Raw genomic sequence first — 15,960 nt, forward strand, 5'->3', positions numbered from 1 at the left:
GTAAATGAATAAACAAACCCCAGAATCATCTCCCAGGTTGTGTGTGGCCATCTCCTCGGTGGGTGAGTCACAGAGGCCGGTGTCCCTCCAGCTGCGAGCATCCTGCTCAGGGCTCCGGGGACACAAGGCAGATGGACTCAGTGGGATGTGGCAGGAGAGGTGGCATTTTTAACGTGCTTTTGTCATAACTCTGACCATGTTTGCCCTGGTTTTGTTCCCCGCAGAGCGCAGCTGCTGCCCCGAGTCCCGTGCTTGGAAACATTCCCCCGAATGACGGGATGCCCGGGGGCCCCATCCCGCCCGGGTTCTTCCAGGTAGGCTGTGGCTCCTCCCGCTGCTCCCTCCCCTCCAACCACGCACGTGTTTGCTTTTGCTCTGGGTGTCAGCGCTGTCCTGCCTGTGTTTTGTTGGATTTTTTTTCCCCCAAGAGGATGCTAAGGAAGCAGCATGCCTGCACAGCTGACCTGTCTAGGAATAACTTGTGTTCTGCTGTCCTTCCACGTTTGCTTTCTATCTTTTGTGGCCTTAAAGCAAATTCCTTTCTTGCTCGAAGAGGTTACTGTGTATTTACAACCAATGTTTTTTTTCCAAAGCTGCTTGGTTTGTGTTTGGGTTGGGATTGTATTTGTTCTCCAGTCCTAACAGACGTGTGTAATTGAAAACATTCTGGATTTTGATTCCTGAAACTTTTTCCCCCTCCTCTGGTTAACCACTTGATTTTTTCCAAATGCAATCACTGAATGCATTAACAAACCCTGGCTGCGGCTGCAGGCGGGAGTGGGCTCCAGCCAAATCCCTGAATGCCATGGAGGCACCTTGTAAGCAAATACCCAGCAAAGTCCCCAAAGTCCCCTCGCTCCTTCCTTATCCCAAAACAAGCTCTGACAGAGGAGGGGGTAACATGTTTGGAGTGGTGCTGACAGACAGGGTATCAAGAAGCACAAAGAAAAGGAGTTTTCAAACCTTGAACCTTGAGGGTTTTTCCTCAGGAATCTCTTTGCCCGGAGTGAGCTGCACTGATTTGCAGCAACATAAGCTTTCTGTGCTTTAAAATCCTCCTGCTTGAGGATGAAACACTTGTTCGTGTAAAAAATGGGATAAGAGTTGAAAGGAATATTTGTTTTGGCAAGCTGGGCTTTTTTTAATCTGGGCTTGTGATTTGTATATGGGAGAACTTCTCGGGCAGTAGACAGGCGAGCTCGATAAGGAGCTTGTGATTTATTGTGGCGATATCTGAGCCCGATATCTGCGATTACATTTGTGTGGGAAGGGGGAAGGAGGGTCCTGTTTGGTTTTTTTTTTTTGAGAGAGAGAGAGAGAAAGAGAGATCCCATTTCCTGAACATGCTTCTGACAAAGTAAGAATATCCGATTTTGATGGGGAACCCTAAAACAGGCGAGCCTTGCAGCAGCGCTCGGGGCTGGGGGTGAAGCCAACAGCGGAGATGGAATCTCGCAGGTCAGAGCTGCTGCCAGCAATCCCAGTGCCAAGCTGCTGCTTCCAACAAATGTCTCTCCAAAACGTCCTGATCTCGCCCCGCGGTGAAGCTGACTGTCCTCTGGGGCTTCTGCTTCACGCCGAGCTGCGAGGGCTGCAAAACTGGCAGGAATTTAGGGCAAGGCATCGAGAGGATGGGTTGGCTTTCCCAGAGTGGGAATGGTGAGGGAGAGGAGTCACATCTCTCCAGACTTCTACTGTTCATGCTGCCGTCTCGATTCTTTCCTGTTGACAGCCTCCAAGCTGTGCCCCCTTCTTTCCTCTCTGCCCTCCTGTAGCACTTTTGCACTGAGGGTCTGATTCAGGAGTAACCAACCCATCTTGGCTCCCTGCCTCCCGTGCAGCTGGCCCAGGAGCCACTAGGGTAGGGGGTGGCTCAGAAGTAGGAGTGGATCCTGACACCCCAGACAATGTAATAACACCAGGACAGGTTATGCTGCCCATCCCCAGCACTGCCAGAGGGAAGAGAGGATGGGTGCTGGTGCATATGGCTCACATGTGACATCTCAAGAGCCTGCCTTTCCTGAAAGCCCTCCAACATCTGGTTTCTCCTCCCAGCCCTCGGGATGGAAAGCAGAAGAAAAATCCCACCTTTTAACACAGTCTGAACATCGCCTCCATGAAAGCATGTCTGATTTATTGCGGGTGCTGGAGCTCATTCCAGCTTCAGGAGATGCTGGAGAGCAGCTCTTGCAGAGATGGGCTGGAGGCTCAGTGTCGAGCCAGTCACAGCTCGGGGGTAATTTCCTATCTGTAGGAGATTAAAGTGCCTAAATTCAGAGGGCAAAAACAAAAAGGTCACAGAAGATAGAAAGGACTTCTCCCCAACCCTTGGTGTGCCAGCCTTGGGAGTGAGTGAGGTGGTGCCACCTCAGCCAGTGCCATCCTCATGCCAGGAGACGGCTCAGGGGTTTTCAGCATCTTGCTCTTCTGCACCAGGGACCTGCAAGGGATATCCCCAAGGGCAGCAGGCATGGACAGATAGTTTTTGAAAGGATTTAGAGAGCCTGATCGTGTCCAGGCATGGTGGGGAGTCACACAGGGAGCTGAGGAGTGAGTCACCAGCAAAGCTCAGGTAGCAGAAACTTTGCAATGCATGAACCCCCCCAGCCCTGCATGTGAAGATGTCCACCACAGGCAAAGGGAAAAATTGATATGGACCTGGGACTCTGTAGCCCAAATACATGTGAGTGAGCTTGGAGGAGAAGGAGTGCTCCAGGCAAGGGAGAAGCAAGGAGGACTCCAGGCTGCAGCGCCCATCCACAGCCACTGCCTTGCAGTGAGATTCCCTTCCCAGTGCCCAGCAGTGCCCTTCAGGTCAGGGGCCCAGGGAAGTGCAGCCTGCAGAATCTCCCAAAATGATGGAGAGGAGAGGCCCATGACACTCCTGGGTTGCTGGGGCATTTCACGGTGCCAGCCAACAGCACAGCATCGGCTGCGCTCCGGACAAAAGGTTGGCTGGGTTGACGGCCAGCATGGGTAGATGCTTTTATTTAAATCTCTCTCTTTGTCCCATTGAGATGAGCAAACAAACCCTCTGCTCATCCTCCTAAAGGTCATCAGAGGCGTTCCTGCTTTTGTTTTGAAAGCTGGATTGATGCCGGGGTGCAGATCCCTCGCAAGAGGGATGGGGGGATGCCAGGGAAATACAGGAAGGAAAACAAAAAATTGAAAGCAATTAATACCACACCTTTACACCACTAAACAACCGGGGGGAGGGCGAGTCAGCAGCCCCCCCAGGCATGCCTGCTGTCCCCAGGCAGAGTCCCCGTACCCCGCGCTGATGAAATGGAAAGTTGACCATAAATCAATGTCGGCGCTGCGTTAGCTATGCATCAGCGGCTCGGCGCCGAGATGCACCAAAACAAAGCACCGGCTGCTCCATGTTCCCACACTGCCCCCTAATGCAGACAGACCTCGGGAGCTGGGGAGGACGGGGCCTCCAGAGCCCGGGGGGCTCCCCCCACACATCCCCTGCCCTCCCCAGCTCTCCTCCCCATGTCCTGGAGACTTCCCCCCTTTGGGTGAGGTCGCCCGTGGGGTGAGGATGGTGAAGCCAGGGACAATAGGAAGGGGTCCATGTTGTCCTGCTCCCTCCTTGGATGCCACCATTTTCCCCCTGCTGTCCTGATGTCTCAGTGGGATTTCCCACTGCTCATCGGGTGCCACCAGCTCCGGCCAGCCACTTCCATAAAACCAGGCTGCTCTTCCAAAAATCCTGGGGTAGAACTTGGTACCAGCCTGTACCAGGCAGGGTTTGAAGGAAGGTAGCCTACAAACTGGAGGAAAGGAAAAGCAAGCATCAGAGAAAGTTTTTTTTCTGGAAGTTTAGTAGGATGCCCGAGGCTTTTGTACTGAGCGTCTGGAGCATATGGTGGGATTTGCAGTCAACTTTCTCTCGGGTGCTCCAGCCAGATGGAGGTGACTGTTCTTGGCTCTGGCTGACACGGGTTTGTTTCCTGAAGAGCTTGTGTTAAACATATTCCTTAAAACCAGGCTTCTGCAGTTGGGAGCCCCAGCTGCAGGCGAGGCAGAGCTCCTGCCCACGACTGCCTTTCTCTGTCTGCGGGGGGAACTTGGCCCGCCTCGCCTCGCCTTGCCTTGCTGCCTTGCCTTGCCTTGCCTAACCTCGCCTTGCTTTGCCTTGCCTTGCTTTGCCTTGCCTTGCCTTGTCTAACCTCTCCTGGCCTCACTTGTCTCGGGAAGGTCCTCACCCAGCAGCACACGCTGGAAGTCAACCGGGGTCTTTCTCTTTGAAGGCAACTGGAGCATCTCTCCTGAAGGCTCCTTCAGAGATAGCTCTCTTTTTTTTCCTTGTCAACTTGCAAAACATCTCTCTCCTTCAGTAGAAATAAATCTCCTCTCCAATAAACCCAGGCATGGCTTTAATTAATATCCATCTAATTTATTTTAGTGTTTTCTAACGTCAAAACTGGCAGGCAGGGGCAGGTATTTTAAACACAAGATGCCTCCCTATTGCTAACTCGAAACCATCGGTGTCTCGTGGCAGTGATGCTTTGCCTTCTCGTACCATCCTGCCTTGTTCTGCCACCCCCAGAGGTGCTTGAAAATGTTTTTAAATAGCAAAACTCCCCCATTAGCTGAAAGTATGTAGCCCATAAAACATGATCCATTTGTGGTGAATTACGCTGGAAACATAAATTGACACACACAGAGCTATGATCGCTCGTGCCATTTTCCATCTTTAATATTTTACAAGAAGTTTGAGGAGTCGAGCTCATGAAAGACAGAGTGGAAATAACCTGATCTCCTGGAAACTCCCTGTAGGAAGCAGCTGTGGCAGCAAACTTCGGCTGTCCGGCGGGCCAGGTTGGGCTTTTAAAGTCCCTGGAGTGTAGAGGGGAGAAAGAAATGAAGCAGAGAGGAGGTTGGGGCACTGGCAGCTGTTGGAAACGGTTTCCTCTAACACCATTTTAGCTGTTGGGTTTCTTTTTTTGGGTGTTTTTGAGGCAGCTACAGGAAGATGAAGAATAACCCCACACAAAGAGTGTCCAGTTTTGGGGAAAAAGGAAAAGTTTGAGAGATGATGGGGTTTCCAGTGCTGGTCTGGAGATGAGAGTGAAGCAGCTGCAGAGCAGGTCCTGCTCCCCCAGCATGGCGTGTCAGAAGGAGCTGTGCCGCAGGGATGCGACTCCAGGGCTGGATGGAGGGAGGTGGAGGAAGCAGGACAGCATGTGTTCAGCCTCCTCCTTTAACAGGAGTAGTTAATAACTGCTAAACACACGTTTTTTTAAGAAAAAGGGGATGTTCTGTTGGTTGGAGCCCACATGTCATCTCTGCAAAACACTTGTCCCAACCGCCGTGATCCATGGGGATCATCTGCTGCTCCCTCTGCAGCGAGGCAATCCCGTGCAAAAACCCAGCCACTCCAGCAGGCGTTCCCAGCCCAACACGGGTCCCAGCCCCGAAACATCTGCAAGTATTTATGGAGATAACAGTATGCAGAGGGACTGCCTTTCTGACAGAGCAGGGCAGCCCTGCCGAGGGGGCCGCGGCGGTCGCAGCTTGGAGCGAACATTTTGGATGCTGCCGCACAGAACAAGCAAGAAAAGGAGGAGAAATAAAAAAGCAGCTTTCAGCTCCTCCCTGCCTGCCAAAACGTTTGCACAAGCTGGGCGTCACCTTATCCAGAAGTGTCCTCTGGGAGCAGTACCACATGGGATAAAGCAGGGGCATGGATGCTGTGGCGCCAAGCCTGGAGCATCCCGGGAGCAGCCTTGGTGTTGGGGCGGGAGCTCGCTCCAGAGGATGCACTCAGCAGCACAAACAATGATGCTCTCTGGATCCAGCTGCCACAGGGGATTTTTGTCTGGTGGAAATGCTGCTGTGTCCCATAAATGCTTTTTCTCCAGTAGTCAAACAGTGTTTGCTCTCCAGTTCGAAATGCAGACCCCAAGCGTCACTTCAGGCCCAGCCAGGGTGCCTTCAGGTGGCCGTGTCCCCCGTGTGTTTGGTACCTGTTCACCCCACACCCTCACCTGCTGTGGGATACAGGGGGAAGGACATCAGTACCTGGACAGCAATGACCCCCTCCTGCAGCACAGGGCAGGCATCGTGGAGGACACTGGCTCTTGCATTGATGGGCTTGAGGTTTGGCCTCTGCCAGCCCTGGTTTTTACCTTCCACTTGGTTTCATCAATCATTCACCTCTTCTGATCTTCCCTACCCCAAATCCTGCAGCTGAGATGTGTAGGAAGGGCTTTGGGGGTGGCCAGACCTTACTGGGGGATGGTGGGAGGTGTCTGCTGCCCCTGCTGCACTTTGCATTCACAGACAGAGTTAGCAGCTCAGAAGCAAAAATAAGTCAACTTCCATGCCTGGAGAGGACTTCTGCTAAAGGAGGTTGATGCTGCAGTTGGACCTCAGAGGTTTGTCTTCTCCTCTCTGGTGGGACATGGATGGAGAAGGCAGTGGGGAGGGCTGTCTTGAGGTGCTGTGACCTCATCCAGATGAGGTTGGCCAGGAACTAAGGGCAGGGGCTGGTTCCTTTTGGCACCTGGAAGATAAATGGTGGTGTAAGTGGTGAGATATCAGCGACTGGAGCAGAGAAGCTGGCAGGAGGCTGTTGGTTTAAATCTGCTTGGCTCCATCTCACCACTGAACCATTCAAATAAAAAAAAATTAAAAAAAAAAAAAGAAGAAGAAAAAACCCACCCTCTTACTTTATTTACATTGCACTCAAGTTTCCGCTGTACAAAAGATTTGCAGGTGCAAATATGTCCTGCCTTCATTAACTTCCCCTCCCTTTTTAATTTATGTGATTTCAATTTTCCTTCCCTGTACTGTTAATTAGGGGACCCTCTAATCAGTACCATTATCACAGTGGTATTCATGTTTAGGAAAGCTGCTAAACAAATGCTTGCAAAATTGCTAAATGGCTAATTAATGTCTGTTAATTAAGAAAATTGCTCATGGTAACAAACCATGCCATTGCTGGCAGCAGCTAGAAGGCGAACACTTGTTGAAATTAGTAACGAGGCAGGTAGAGAACATCTGCTCCGGCGCCGGTCCTGGAGCCTGCCGTCGCTTCCCATCACCTACTGACAGAGCTCCTCTGCTTTCTCTACCAATTACACCTCCTTGGACTCAAAAAATACTTTTTTTTCTTTTTTTCTTTTTTTTCTTTTTTTTCCCCTTTTTCCTCACCGTAACACGCACCGGTATATTTCTTGCACCAAGCTCACGGTTTTTCCAAGCAAATTTTCATTTTGTGCTTTTAAGGGAAATTAAAAAAAAAAAAAAAATTAAAGTGGGCGTTCAAGCCCAAAATGTCAGCGACTGCTGCATTGCAGTCTTAAACCTGCACCAACTAATCTCTCCTTTTTTCCCCTAGACATCCTTTCTTTGCTCGCAAGCCATTTCACTGGCATCCTTAGGGAATGCACCTCAAGGAAGGATGTTGCATCCCTTCAGCGTGGCGGTGCAGCCCCAGCTGTGCCACCCAAACGCTGCCCAGGCGTGAGCTGGGATGTGCTCCTCATCCTCTCTGCTCACTCCAGCACCTGCAATGAACCATGGTCAAAACACAAACCCGGAGGTGTTTCCAACCTTTGGGATGAGAGAGGAAAAAAATAATTTTTATTTTAAAATTTTTTTTAGAATTTTTTTTTCTTTTTTTTCTTTTTTCTTTTGGGGGTAGTTTTTCTATTTCCCCCCCACCCTCTCTGGTCCTCTCCTGCATATTTTTTTTCCCTCGTTGCACGCCCCTGAAAAGTGTTTCCCTGTGTGTTTATCATTGCAGACTTGGTTGAACCACTGGACCGTTTACTCTCAATGTGGCCACTGTATTTTGACAGATGTTCTGATTTTGAATATATATTTTTTTCGCATATATCATTACTCATTGTTCGGCTGCAAATGAATTGAACCTCAATTTAAAAAAAAAAAGGAAAAAAAAATTATTTAAAACCGGGAGAACTGACTCCCTGACTGAACAGGTCCACCCGTGAATCCTTTTTTAGCTCTTTCTGCGCTTTCATGTGCTAATCTATAACCTCCTTCTACTGTCTGACCTCACAGGGACCGCCTGGGTCACAGCCCTCGCCACACGCACAGCCTCCACCCCACAATCCTAACAGCATGATGGGACCCCACAGTCAGGTAAAGACACTAGTGATGGGTAGGGCTGTGAACCGGGACGTGCGCTCGATTTACTTCTTTTTCCCCCCTCTGTAAGCATGCTGGGCAGCGGGTACCCGCTCCCCGGGGAGCATCCCCCCGGGCACCCCAGCTCCGAAGCAAAATGTTGGTTTTTTCCCCTTTTTTTTCTTTTTTTTTTTTTTCTTTCTCTCTTTTTTTCTTTTTTTTTTTGGTGTTTTTTTGGATATGCAGTTGTCAATGGACTGAGAAGTCAATCGTGGGTATCAGACTGTTTTACCTTCCCAAGGTAGCCTGAGAAATTTAACTTGATGTGGATTTTTAAGCTTCTGTTAGTAGCAGCAGTTGTAAAAAGAAGTAACGTTAAGCCTTTCTTCTTTTTTTTTTTTTCAGTACTTAGCACTGGGGTTTTTTGTGTGTGCGTGTCTGTATGTGCTTATTTGCCACTTTTTTTTTAATATATCTCTATATATTTAAACTTGAACATTATCTAACACTCAGGGTTTCCCATGCACTAATTTTAACAGCCTCACCTAGTATTGCCAATGTCAAACACCGTCTCAAACAATAAACCTACAGAGAAAAATGTCTAAAAAACAGAGTCCAGACACCTTTCTCTTTTTTTTTTCCCTTTTGAAACGTCACTTTTTTAAAAAGGATGTCTCCAGAAAAAAAAAATTTAAAAAATTAAAAAAAAAAACAAAACCAGTGTGTACAGGCTAACCAGCGTGCGTGGGGAGCGTGCCACCTCCCCAGGGCTCAGCCCTGACCCCCTTTTGTGTCCCCACAGCCATTCATGTCGCCGCGCTACGCCGGAGGTCCCCGGCCCCCCATCAGGATGGGCAACCAGGTACTGCACTCCCAGGATTCTGGATTTCCTAGGGGTAGCTGTTATTTGGGAAGGGGGATGAGAGCCAGGTGTCCTGCAGATGCTCCTTGGGTTTGGGTGGCAAGCATCACCTCCTTGATCACCCTCCTCTTTCCTAGTGCCGGATCATCAGGTGTCACTCAACGATGATGGTTTAATTTTGTTGTGGGGTTTGGGCCTATCCAGGGTGGAAACAGCAGTGGGGAATGTGCTGCTTTCCAGCCATGGTGTTCCCAGCAGGGCTGTGCCATGCTGCATGCTTGCTGCCTGGCTGGATTTTCCCTGCAATCGCAGAAAATTAAAGTGATGGAGATAATCCTGCTGCTGGGCTGACCGAGTGTTTAGATCAGCGGCGGGGTCAAGCGGGGCAGGTCACCGCTGAATTTTTTGGGTTGGGTTTATCCTCTTATCCCAGCTTATACAAGGGCAGTTTGTTTCTGGCCTTGTGGATGGAGGCTTCCACCCCACGCCCTGCCTGGATGCATGCATGGCCTTTGGTTAAGGAATTCATCTCCTTCACAGTGGTGCCATGCAGATCTGTAGAGTAATGACCAAATTTGTCACCAAAGGGAAATTAAAGGAAACCTGTAATTCCTTTGAGCAGCAAAGGTGCCTGTTCAAAAATTATCTTGGGAGCTTGTTTGGTTTTTTTTTTGCTATCAGCATGATTCTTCTGTAGGTCTAATTAGCAGAAAGAGCAGGATAGTCAGGAAGTAGGATGTACCAGGTTGCTCTGGGTTTGTGCTTGCTGGATTTGAGACTTGAATCTTTGGAATTTGCTAACTGATGCTGAGACGTAGCTGAGATGTAGCTGAGAAAAACCCAGAAGGGGCTAATTGAGGACCCCCATGGCTGGAAGAACCTTCCACCCAGGCCACTGATGGATGATCTAACAAGGTATTAATTCACTGCACCTCCTCATAGGTCAGTTTTAACAGGACCCCATCCTGCAGTGGTTCTTGGCTCATCCCAGGCTCTGCTGCCGGTGAACACAGTGAGCTGGGCAGGCAGGAGAGGCAGGGGGGACTGGTTTGAGGAGGCTGTTCCCACAGCAGGATCAAGCATCCAGGAGTGGGTAAAGTTAATTAGAAAGATTTCATGTTTTCCCCCCAAACACCACATAAAAAACTTATGTTTGTACCTGGGCAGAGCTCAGCGAGGTTATGGTCACATCCTGAGGGACAAGAGGAATAAATAGGCGGGCAGGAAGGTCAGGCAGCAGAAGTGTAAATATTCCACCTTTGCAACCCTCCTGGTTTATCTTCCTCCTGCTGCCTCCAGGCTTCCAGCCTGCAAAAAACTTGGGATTGGGCTGATTGTGCCTCAGCACAGCCGTGTGCACCCAGAGCTTGTGCTGTAGCATGGGATCCTCGGTGTTGGCATCCAGTGTAGCAAAGCTGTTTACAGTTTGCTTCCCTCAGGCAGACAGTATCTGCATTTTTCTTCCTTTCTTCCCCTTTATCTGCTTGGAGTAGCCTTTGAAGCTTAAATAGCAGCATTGCCTGAGTGGAATGTGAGTTTGGGGAGGGGGCCTTGCTCTGCTGCACATGGAGCATCTCCCTGCCAGAGCCAGTGAATCACTGCCTGGTTTGGCCCTGGTGCTGTGTATCACCAGGGTGCCACACTGTTGGTCACCTTTCCCTGCTGGATTTGACACCACTGCCCTGCTCAGCCTGGGTTTTCCCCTGCTTTCCTAAAATACAGCAGCATTTGGCATGAGGGGAGGGGGAAACGCCTTGTTTGGGGTTTAGAGAGGGTTTGCAGAAGGATGAGGGAGGCAAAGACGTGGAGGCTGTAGCAGTGGGATGTGGGATGCAGGAGGATGCAGGGGGATGTGGGATGCAGGAGGATGCAGGGGGATGCAGGATTTATTTTTTTTAATCTTGCTCCCTTGCTTTCACAGCCCCCGGGTGCTGTTCCCGGTACACAGCCATTGCTGCCCAATTCGATGGATCCCACGCGACAGCAAGGTAAACCCAGCAGAGCAGGGTGTATGTGTGGTGTTCTTAATTAGCTGTTAATTCGGGACGCAGAGTGGCTGTGGTGCCGTGTAACACCCCTGCTTTCCTCCCAACAGGGCACCCCAACATGGGCGGCCCCATGCAAAGGATGAATCCTCCGCGAGGGATGGGCCCCATGGGTCCCGGTCCGCAGGTAAGCCCGGTGCCAGAGCACATCCCACAAACCATGCGAGCAACCTCCTGGGGCTCGGAGTTCCCCCCCACACTCTGTCCCCCCATTAGTGTTAATGTGTTTTACATTAGTCTTGCATCTGGAAATCCCTCCTTTTAACAGGACTGAGGTCTTCAGAGCTCATTAAGGGTATTAGAGCCTCCCTCCTGCCCTTCTGTCAGAGGGGATGGCACTTAGCTCCGCGCTGGAGCAGCCTTTGAGTGCATTACACTGCCTGCCTGGGAAACAGTTACAACCCTAACTGCAGGAAAGGGAGGGAGGCTTGCATTTGAAATTAATAAATAAAAAGAAATGGCAAAGATCCCTTGAGCAAAGGGAATAAGGCTTTCCCCTGCGAGGTTCCCCTCCACCTGCCCTTCCTGCTGCCTGCTTGAGCTCTGTATTTCAGGAAAGGGGAGTAAACTTGAAATTAAGCAGATCTGGGTTAATATATGCTGTCGTTCCGTTGATTCACTTCATGGAGTGGCTTGTTGTTGACTCACTCCTGTTTGTTCCTTCTACGAGACTTCAAAACCAGATTACCATATTTTGGTTGGAGGTTTATCCTCTCTGCATCGTCGCCTACGTGGAGTTTGTAGCGCGAGGATCAGAGTCTGTCAGGAGATGAGCGGGCGCGCTGGAGTTTTGTTTTGTTTTTCCCCTGGAGACTGTTGAGATAAGTGAATGTTGTGTAAAGAGGGAGTTGTGTCATGTCTTTAGCACCAACCTGAGGATGCTCCTCAGGGGTGTTCAGCCACGTCCACGGGCACCTGAATCCATCCTCGGGCAGGGGACAAAAAACCTGCGCAAGCATCGTTTCACAGGCAAGCCCTCCCATAGCGCTGCTGCTGTGCTTGAAATCCTCCTTTCCTGGAGGATTACACCCAAAAGGAAGAAAAAAACAAAGGCATTTGCAAGCATGGCCTGCGCCAAGGCGAGCGGCGGCGGCTTGCCTGGGGGAGGCTGCTTCCCACTTCCAGAGCTCTCCGCGAAACTTGGAAGCGGGGAGCGCGCGCTGAGCGCCGCGTGGGATGGCGGCGGCTCCGGGAGCCGGCAGGAGTTGTGAAATGTTCAGAGCTTTATTTTTGACTCCACCGTTCCCTGTGTATGTACATTAGGGAGAGGTTTTTTAAGAGGCAGCCTTTCCCTGGAGAAGCGCTGGGCTTCCCAATCTGGCACCCACAGGCGCTGCCTGCCTGCAGCCATCCAGGAATCGGCGCCTGTGCAGGCAGCCACCAAAAATACCGACCCAGACCCCGCAGCCCCTCACACCTTGTGTGCTCTGGGCTTGTTTTCCTTTAAGCTTTGCATTGGGACCTTCCTAAATACTTCTCAGATGATTCCAGAGGGCTTCGGAACATCCAGCCAGGACATCCTGGAGCCCTGACAGCAGCTCCTTACTACACAGCAGTGATGAATCATCCCTTTCAGCTGATTGCTGCTGCATTTTTCCCTTTAAGAGTCCCATTTGCAGCTCTGCAGAAGCCAGGACAGGGTTTGCCAGCACCAATATGAAGAGGGTTTGTAGCTCTCTGGGTTTTGGTGGTGCCTTGCCCAGGTCGCTCGGCGCAGCTGCGTTCCCTCCTCACCCTCCCTGAGCATCTTTCAGCTGGCTTCGTTTTCCAGCCTTTCAGCTCCAATTAAAAATGCTGAGCCCTTTTTTTTTTTTTTTTTTTTAAACAAGGGGCTTGATGCTGCTATTCAGTGTAAATGGCTGAAATTTCTATCAATTAGGGACTTGCTGGTAATTTGTTTGGGGAAAACCCTTTTCTACCTCTTCAAAACAAACTTTGGTGATGCCCTCAGCAGTGCACCATGCACTGGTAAATTCAGGTAAAAACTGACAATACTAAAGTATTGTACTTAAAATCCAATTTGGAGCACTCCAAGGGGCTGTGGTGTAGGAAGTGGCCAGCCATCCCTCCTCCTGCTGTAGCAGTTTTTTCTTTAAATAGCAGAAACACAGTCCAAAAAGATGCATTACAGAAGAGAGGGAGGTGGGAGGGGAAGAGTGGCAACGCGACCTAAATCTGGACCTAAATCTGGCTGCACGTCGCCTGGAGGGCACACGGAGCAAAGCACAGACCAAATGGAGCGCAGCATTCGGGGGATTCCTCTTCCTCCACTGCCTTGGGCTTGGCTTTGTACTAGAGCTGGTTTTAGGAGATGAGGGATGCAGATCTGAGGCTCCCAGTCCCAGCTGGAGGCTAAGCCAGGGAGGAATAAGGCAGGAGAGGGGGCCCAGGGGGCTGCCTGCCCTCGCCCGCTCCAGGGGATGGAGCAGAGAGCTGGGGAGCAACAGAAAAACAAGCCTGGCTTGGTGTTCCTACTCCAGCAGTCATCCAGGGAGCAAGGAGTGCTCCATCTCAGGGGGAGCTCATGCAGCCTTTCCTCATCCTTACACTGCAGCAGGAACCTTCCGAGTGGTGCCTTTTCTCCTCCTCCTGCCCATTTTCTCCTGCACAAAGGGAAAAATCCAAAAGGCTGTTGCTGGCGCTGGGGGCTGTGCACAGAGCTGGGAGGGGGATGTTTTCCCTCCAAAGAGAGCAGGGAGGGGGAACTTTGGGGCTCAGCCTGGCTCCCATCCATATTCAGCTGCCTGGGGTTTTTTTATTAACACAATTGCCTCTTATGTTCATCGTCATTAATTTTTTTTTTTAAAGCTCATTTTTGCACACAGACCCGCTTGTTTTTTTTGTTTGTTTATTGGCTTTTTTCCCCCTTTCTCTTGTCTCTCTGGTGTCCTGCACGTTACGGTAGACTGACCCTTGGTTATCGTTGCAGAACTACGGCAGCGGCATGAGACCTCCACCCAACTCCCTAGGTCCTGGCATGCCTGGAATTAACATGTAAGGCAATCCCCACACTGGGAGGTTTCACCGTGGGCTCGGGACTGTCTGCAGAAAAACACAAGATTTATTTTTACCCCTGTTCAATTTTGTCCCCAGGGGGCCAGGCGCTGGTAGACCGTGGCCGAACCCCAGCAGTGCTAACTCAGTGAGTATCTTGGGTTGGTTGGGAAATGTCATGGAAATGGGATCATTCCCCATTAGCTGAGCCCTGCTAATGAGAGGGGGTTCCCCAGCCTCTTGCTTAGGCTGCTGGGACTCCCATCCTGGCCAGGCTGAGGGGGCACAGGGGGTCTTAGCCGTGCCCTGATGGGATGCACCCGTGGCTGAACCTGTCCCTCTTGTCCCTACAGATCCCATACTCTTCTTCATCGCCTGGTACATACGTGGTGAGTCCTCCTGCCCCTGCTGTCTGTCCTTTCATCAGGAGTTCACGTGGTTTGAGGGGGCAGTCAGTGCCGTGGGAGGTGGCACTGGGCTGGGTTTGGGGGTTGGAAGTTGCTGTTGGGCTGGTTTTGGGGGAGGTGTTTGAAAACATGGAAAGGTGGGCAGTGCTCATGTTTGCACATCTGACACCAGCTCTGTTTCCACAGGGTCCGCCCGGCGGCGGTGGCCCTCCAGGGACACCCATCATGCCCAGTCCTGCAGGTACGAGCCCTCTGAGACCCCTCTCTCTCCAGGGCCATCCCTGCCCTGTTGGTAATGACCAATTTTTATGGCTTTTGGCTTTCTGGGAAGTGAGTAGGATGGGCTTCTTGACTTTGGGATTGCATTGGGGGATGTTCCTACATCCCCCTGTGGATTTGGATGCTGGGGGGCTCAGGAAGGTGAGGAATTATCCCCCTACCCTTCCCAGCCAGGAGTTGAATTATTTTTCACAGTTGAATTTCTTTGATTAAAAACTTTGTGGATCTTCATTAAATACAAATTAACCAGAAAATGGTGGTAGTTAGAGGGAATTTTGGGTGATAAAATACAAAAGAATGAGTTCAAGTGGCATGAGTTTGTTTTAATTAAGAAATGAATTAATCACCCGACTTACTGGGCTTCACTGTTCCACAGATTCAACAAATTCAAGTGACAACATCTACACAATGATTAATCCAGTACCGCCCGCAGGCAGTCGATCAAATGTAAGTCTGCTTTCTAATAATTTACATATCAGATACCATAACAAATCATAATTAACTTCATCAGTTGAGAGTAAAGCAGTTTAATTGATTTCAGCCATTTGTTACAAAACAGAAATAAAACAAACCATCAAAAAGCGATTAACTCTTGGGCGACTTTGTTAATTTTTTATGCTTATTAAGAGAGCAGCAGTCCTGCTGCTCCGGCCAAGGTGCTGGGTTTTGTGGGATATGGGCAACCTTAAATCCTGTGGAATTCTGGTTGGAGTGCTGTGCTGCAGCTCTAGGTTGGCCATCCAGCCAAATTTTATGGGTGAACCCAGAGGACCATGAGCCCCGCAGCCTCAGGGAGTGATAGAGCCCCAGGTTGTGCCAAGGAATGTTTAGATTGGATATTCAGAAACTTTTTGTCATCAAAGGGGTTGCCAGGCATTGGAAAGTGCTGCCCAGGGCAGTGGTGGAGTCACTGTCCCTATAAGTGTCCAAGAAATGTGTGGATCTGGCACTTAAGGGTGTGGTTTAGTGGGTGCTGAGTTGACTGTTGGACTTGGTGATCTCAAAGGACTTTTGCAGCCTCAACAATTCAGTGATTCTGCCATACCTCCCTCCTTGCCCTGCTCCAGAGGGATGGCTGGGGCAGGGACAGTCCCCAGGAGCCACCGTGGCAGCTGCTTGGGGTTGTTCTGTGGCTGATTTTGGGTTTGTCACCTTTTTCTTGCGCAGTTCCCAATGGGCCCCGGCTCTGACGGCCCCATGGGCGGCATGGGCGGGATGGAGCCCCATCACATGAACGGATCATTAGGTGAGCCTTGATGTCCTCCATCCC

General features: G+C 50.5%; 1 protein-coding gene across 4 annotated transcripts in view; it reads left to right on the plus strand.

Annotated features, from left to right (window-relative positions):
• SSBP3 (single stranded DNA binding protein 3) overlaps positions 1-15,960 on the plus strand; it is a 54,155-nt gene that overhangs the window by 36,661 nt on the left and 1,534 nt on the right. For 2 of the 4 annotated variants that reach the window (XM_066555507.1, XM_066555504.1), the window contains exons 5-15: positions 225-314; positions 8,038-8,118; positions 8,906-8,965; positions 10,887-10,953; positions 11,061-11,137; positions 13,940-14,004; positions 14,104-14,152; positions 14,358-14,393; positions 14,598-14,652; positions 15,067-15,137; positions 15,858-15,936. In XM_066555507.1, coding sequence (XP_066411604.1) covers positions 225-314; positions 8,038-8,118; positions 8,906-8,965; positions 10,887-10,953; positions 11,061-11,137; positions 13,940-14,004; positions 14,104-14,152; positions 14,358-14,393; positions 14,598-14,652; positions 15,067-15,137; positions 15,858-15,936 — 730 coding nt within the window. Of the gene's footprint in view, positions 1-224; positions 315-8,037; positions 8,119-8,905; positions 8,966-10,886; positions 10,954-11,060; positions 11,138-13,939; positions 14,005-14,103; positions 14,153-14,357; positions 14,394-14,597; positions 14,653-15,066; positions 15,138-15,857; positions 15,948-15,960 lie in introns of those variants that run through there. The other 2 variants (XM_066555506.1, XM_066555505.1) reach the window with 2 other exon arrangements.

This window comes from Molothrus aeneus, chromosome 9 (genome assembly GCF_037042795.1).
Source record: "Molothrus aeneus isolate 106 chromosome 9, BPBGC_Maene_1.0, whole genome shotgun sequence".
Taxonomy (NCBI): domain Eukaryota; kingdom Metazoa; phylum Chordata; class Aves; order Passeriformes; family Icteridae; genus Molothrus; species Molothrus aeneus.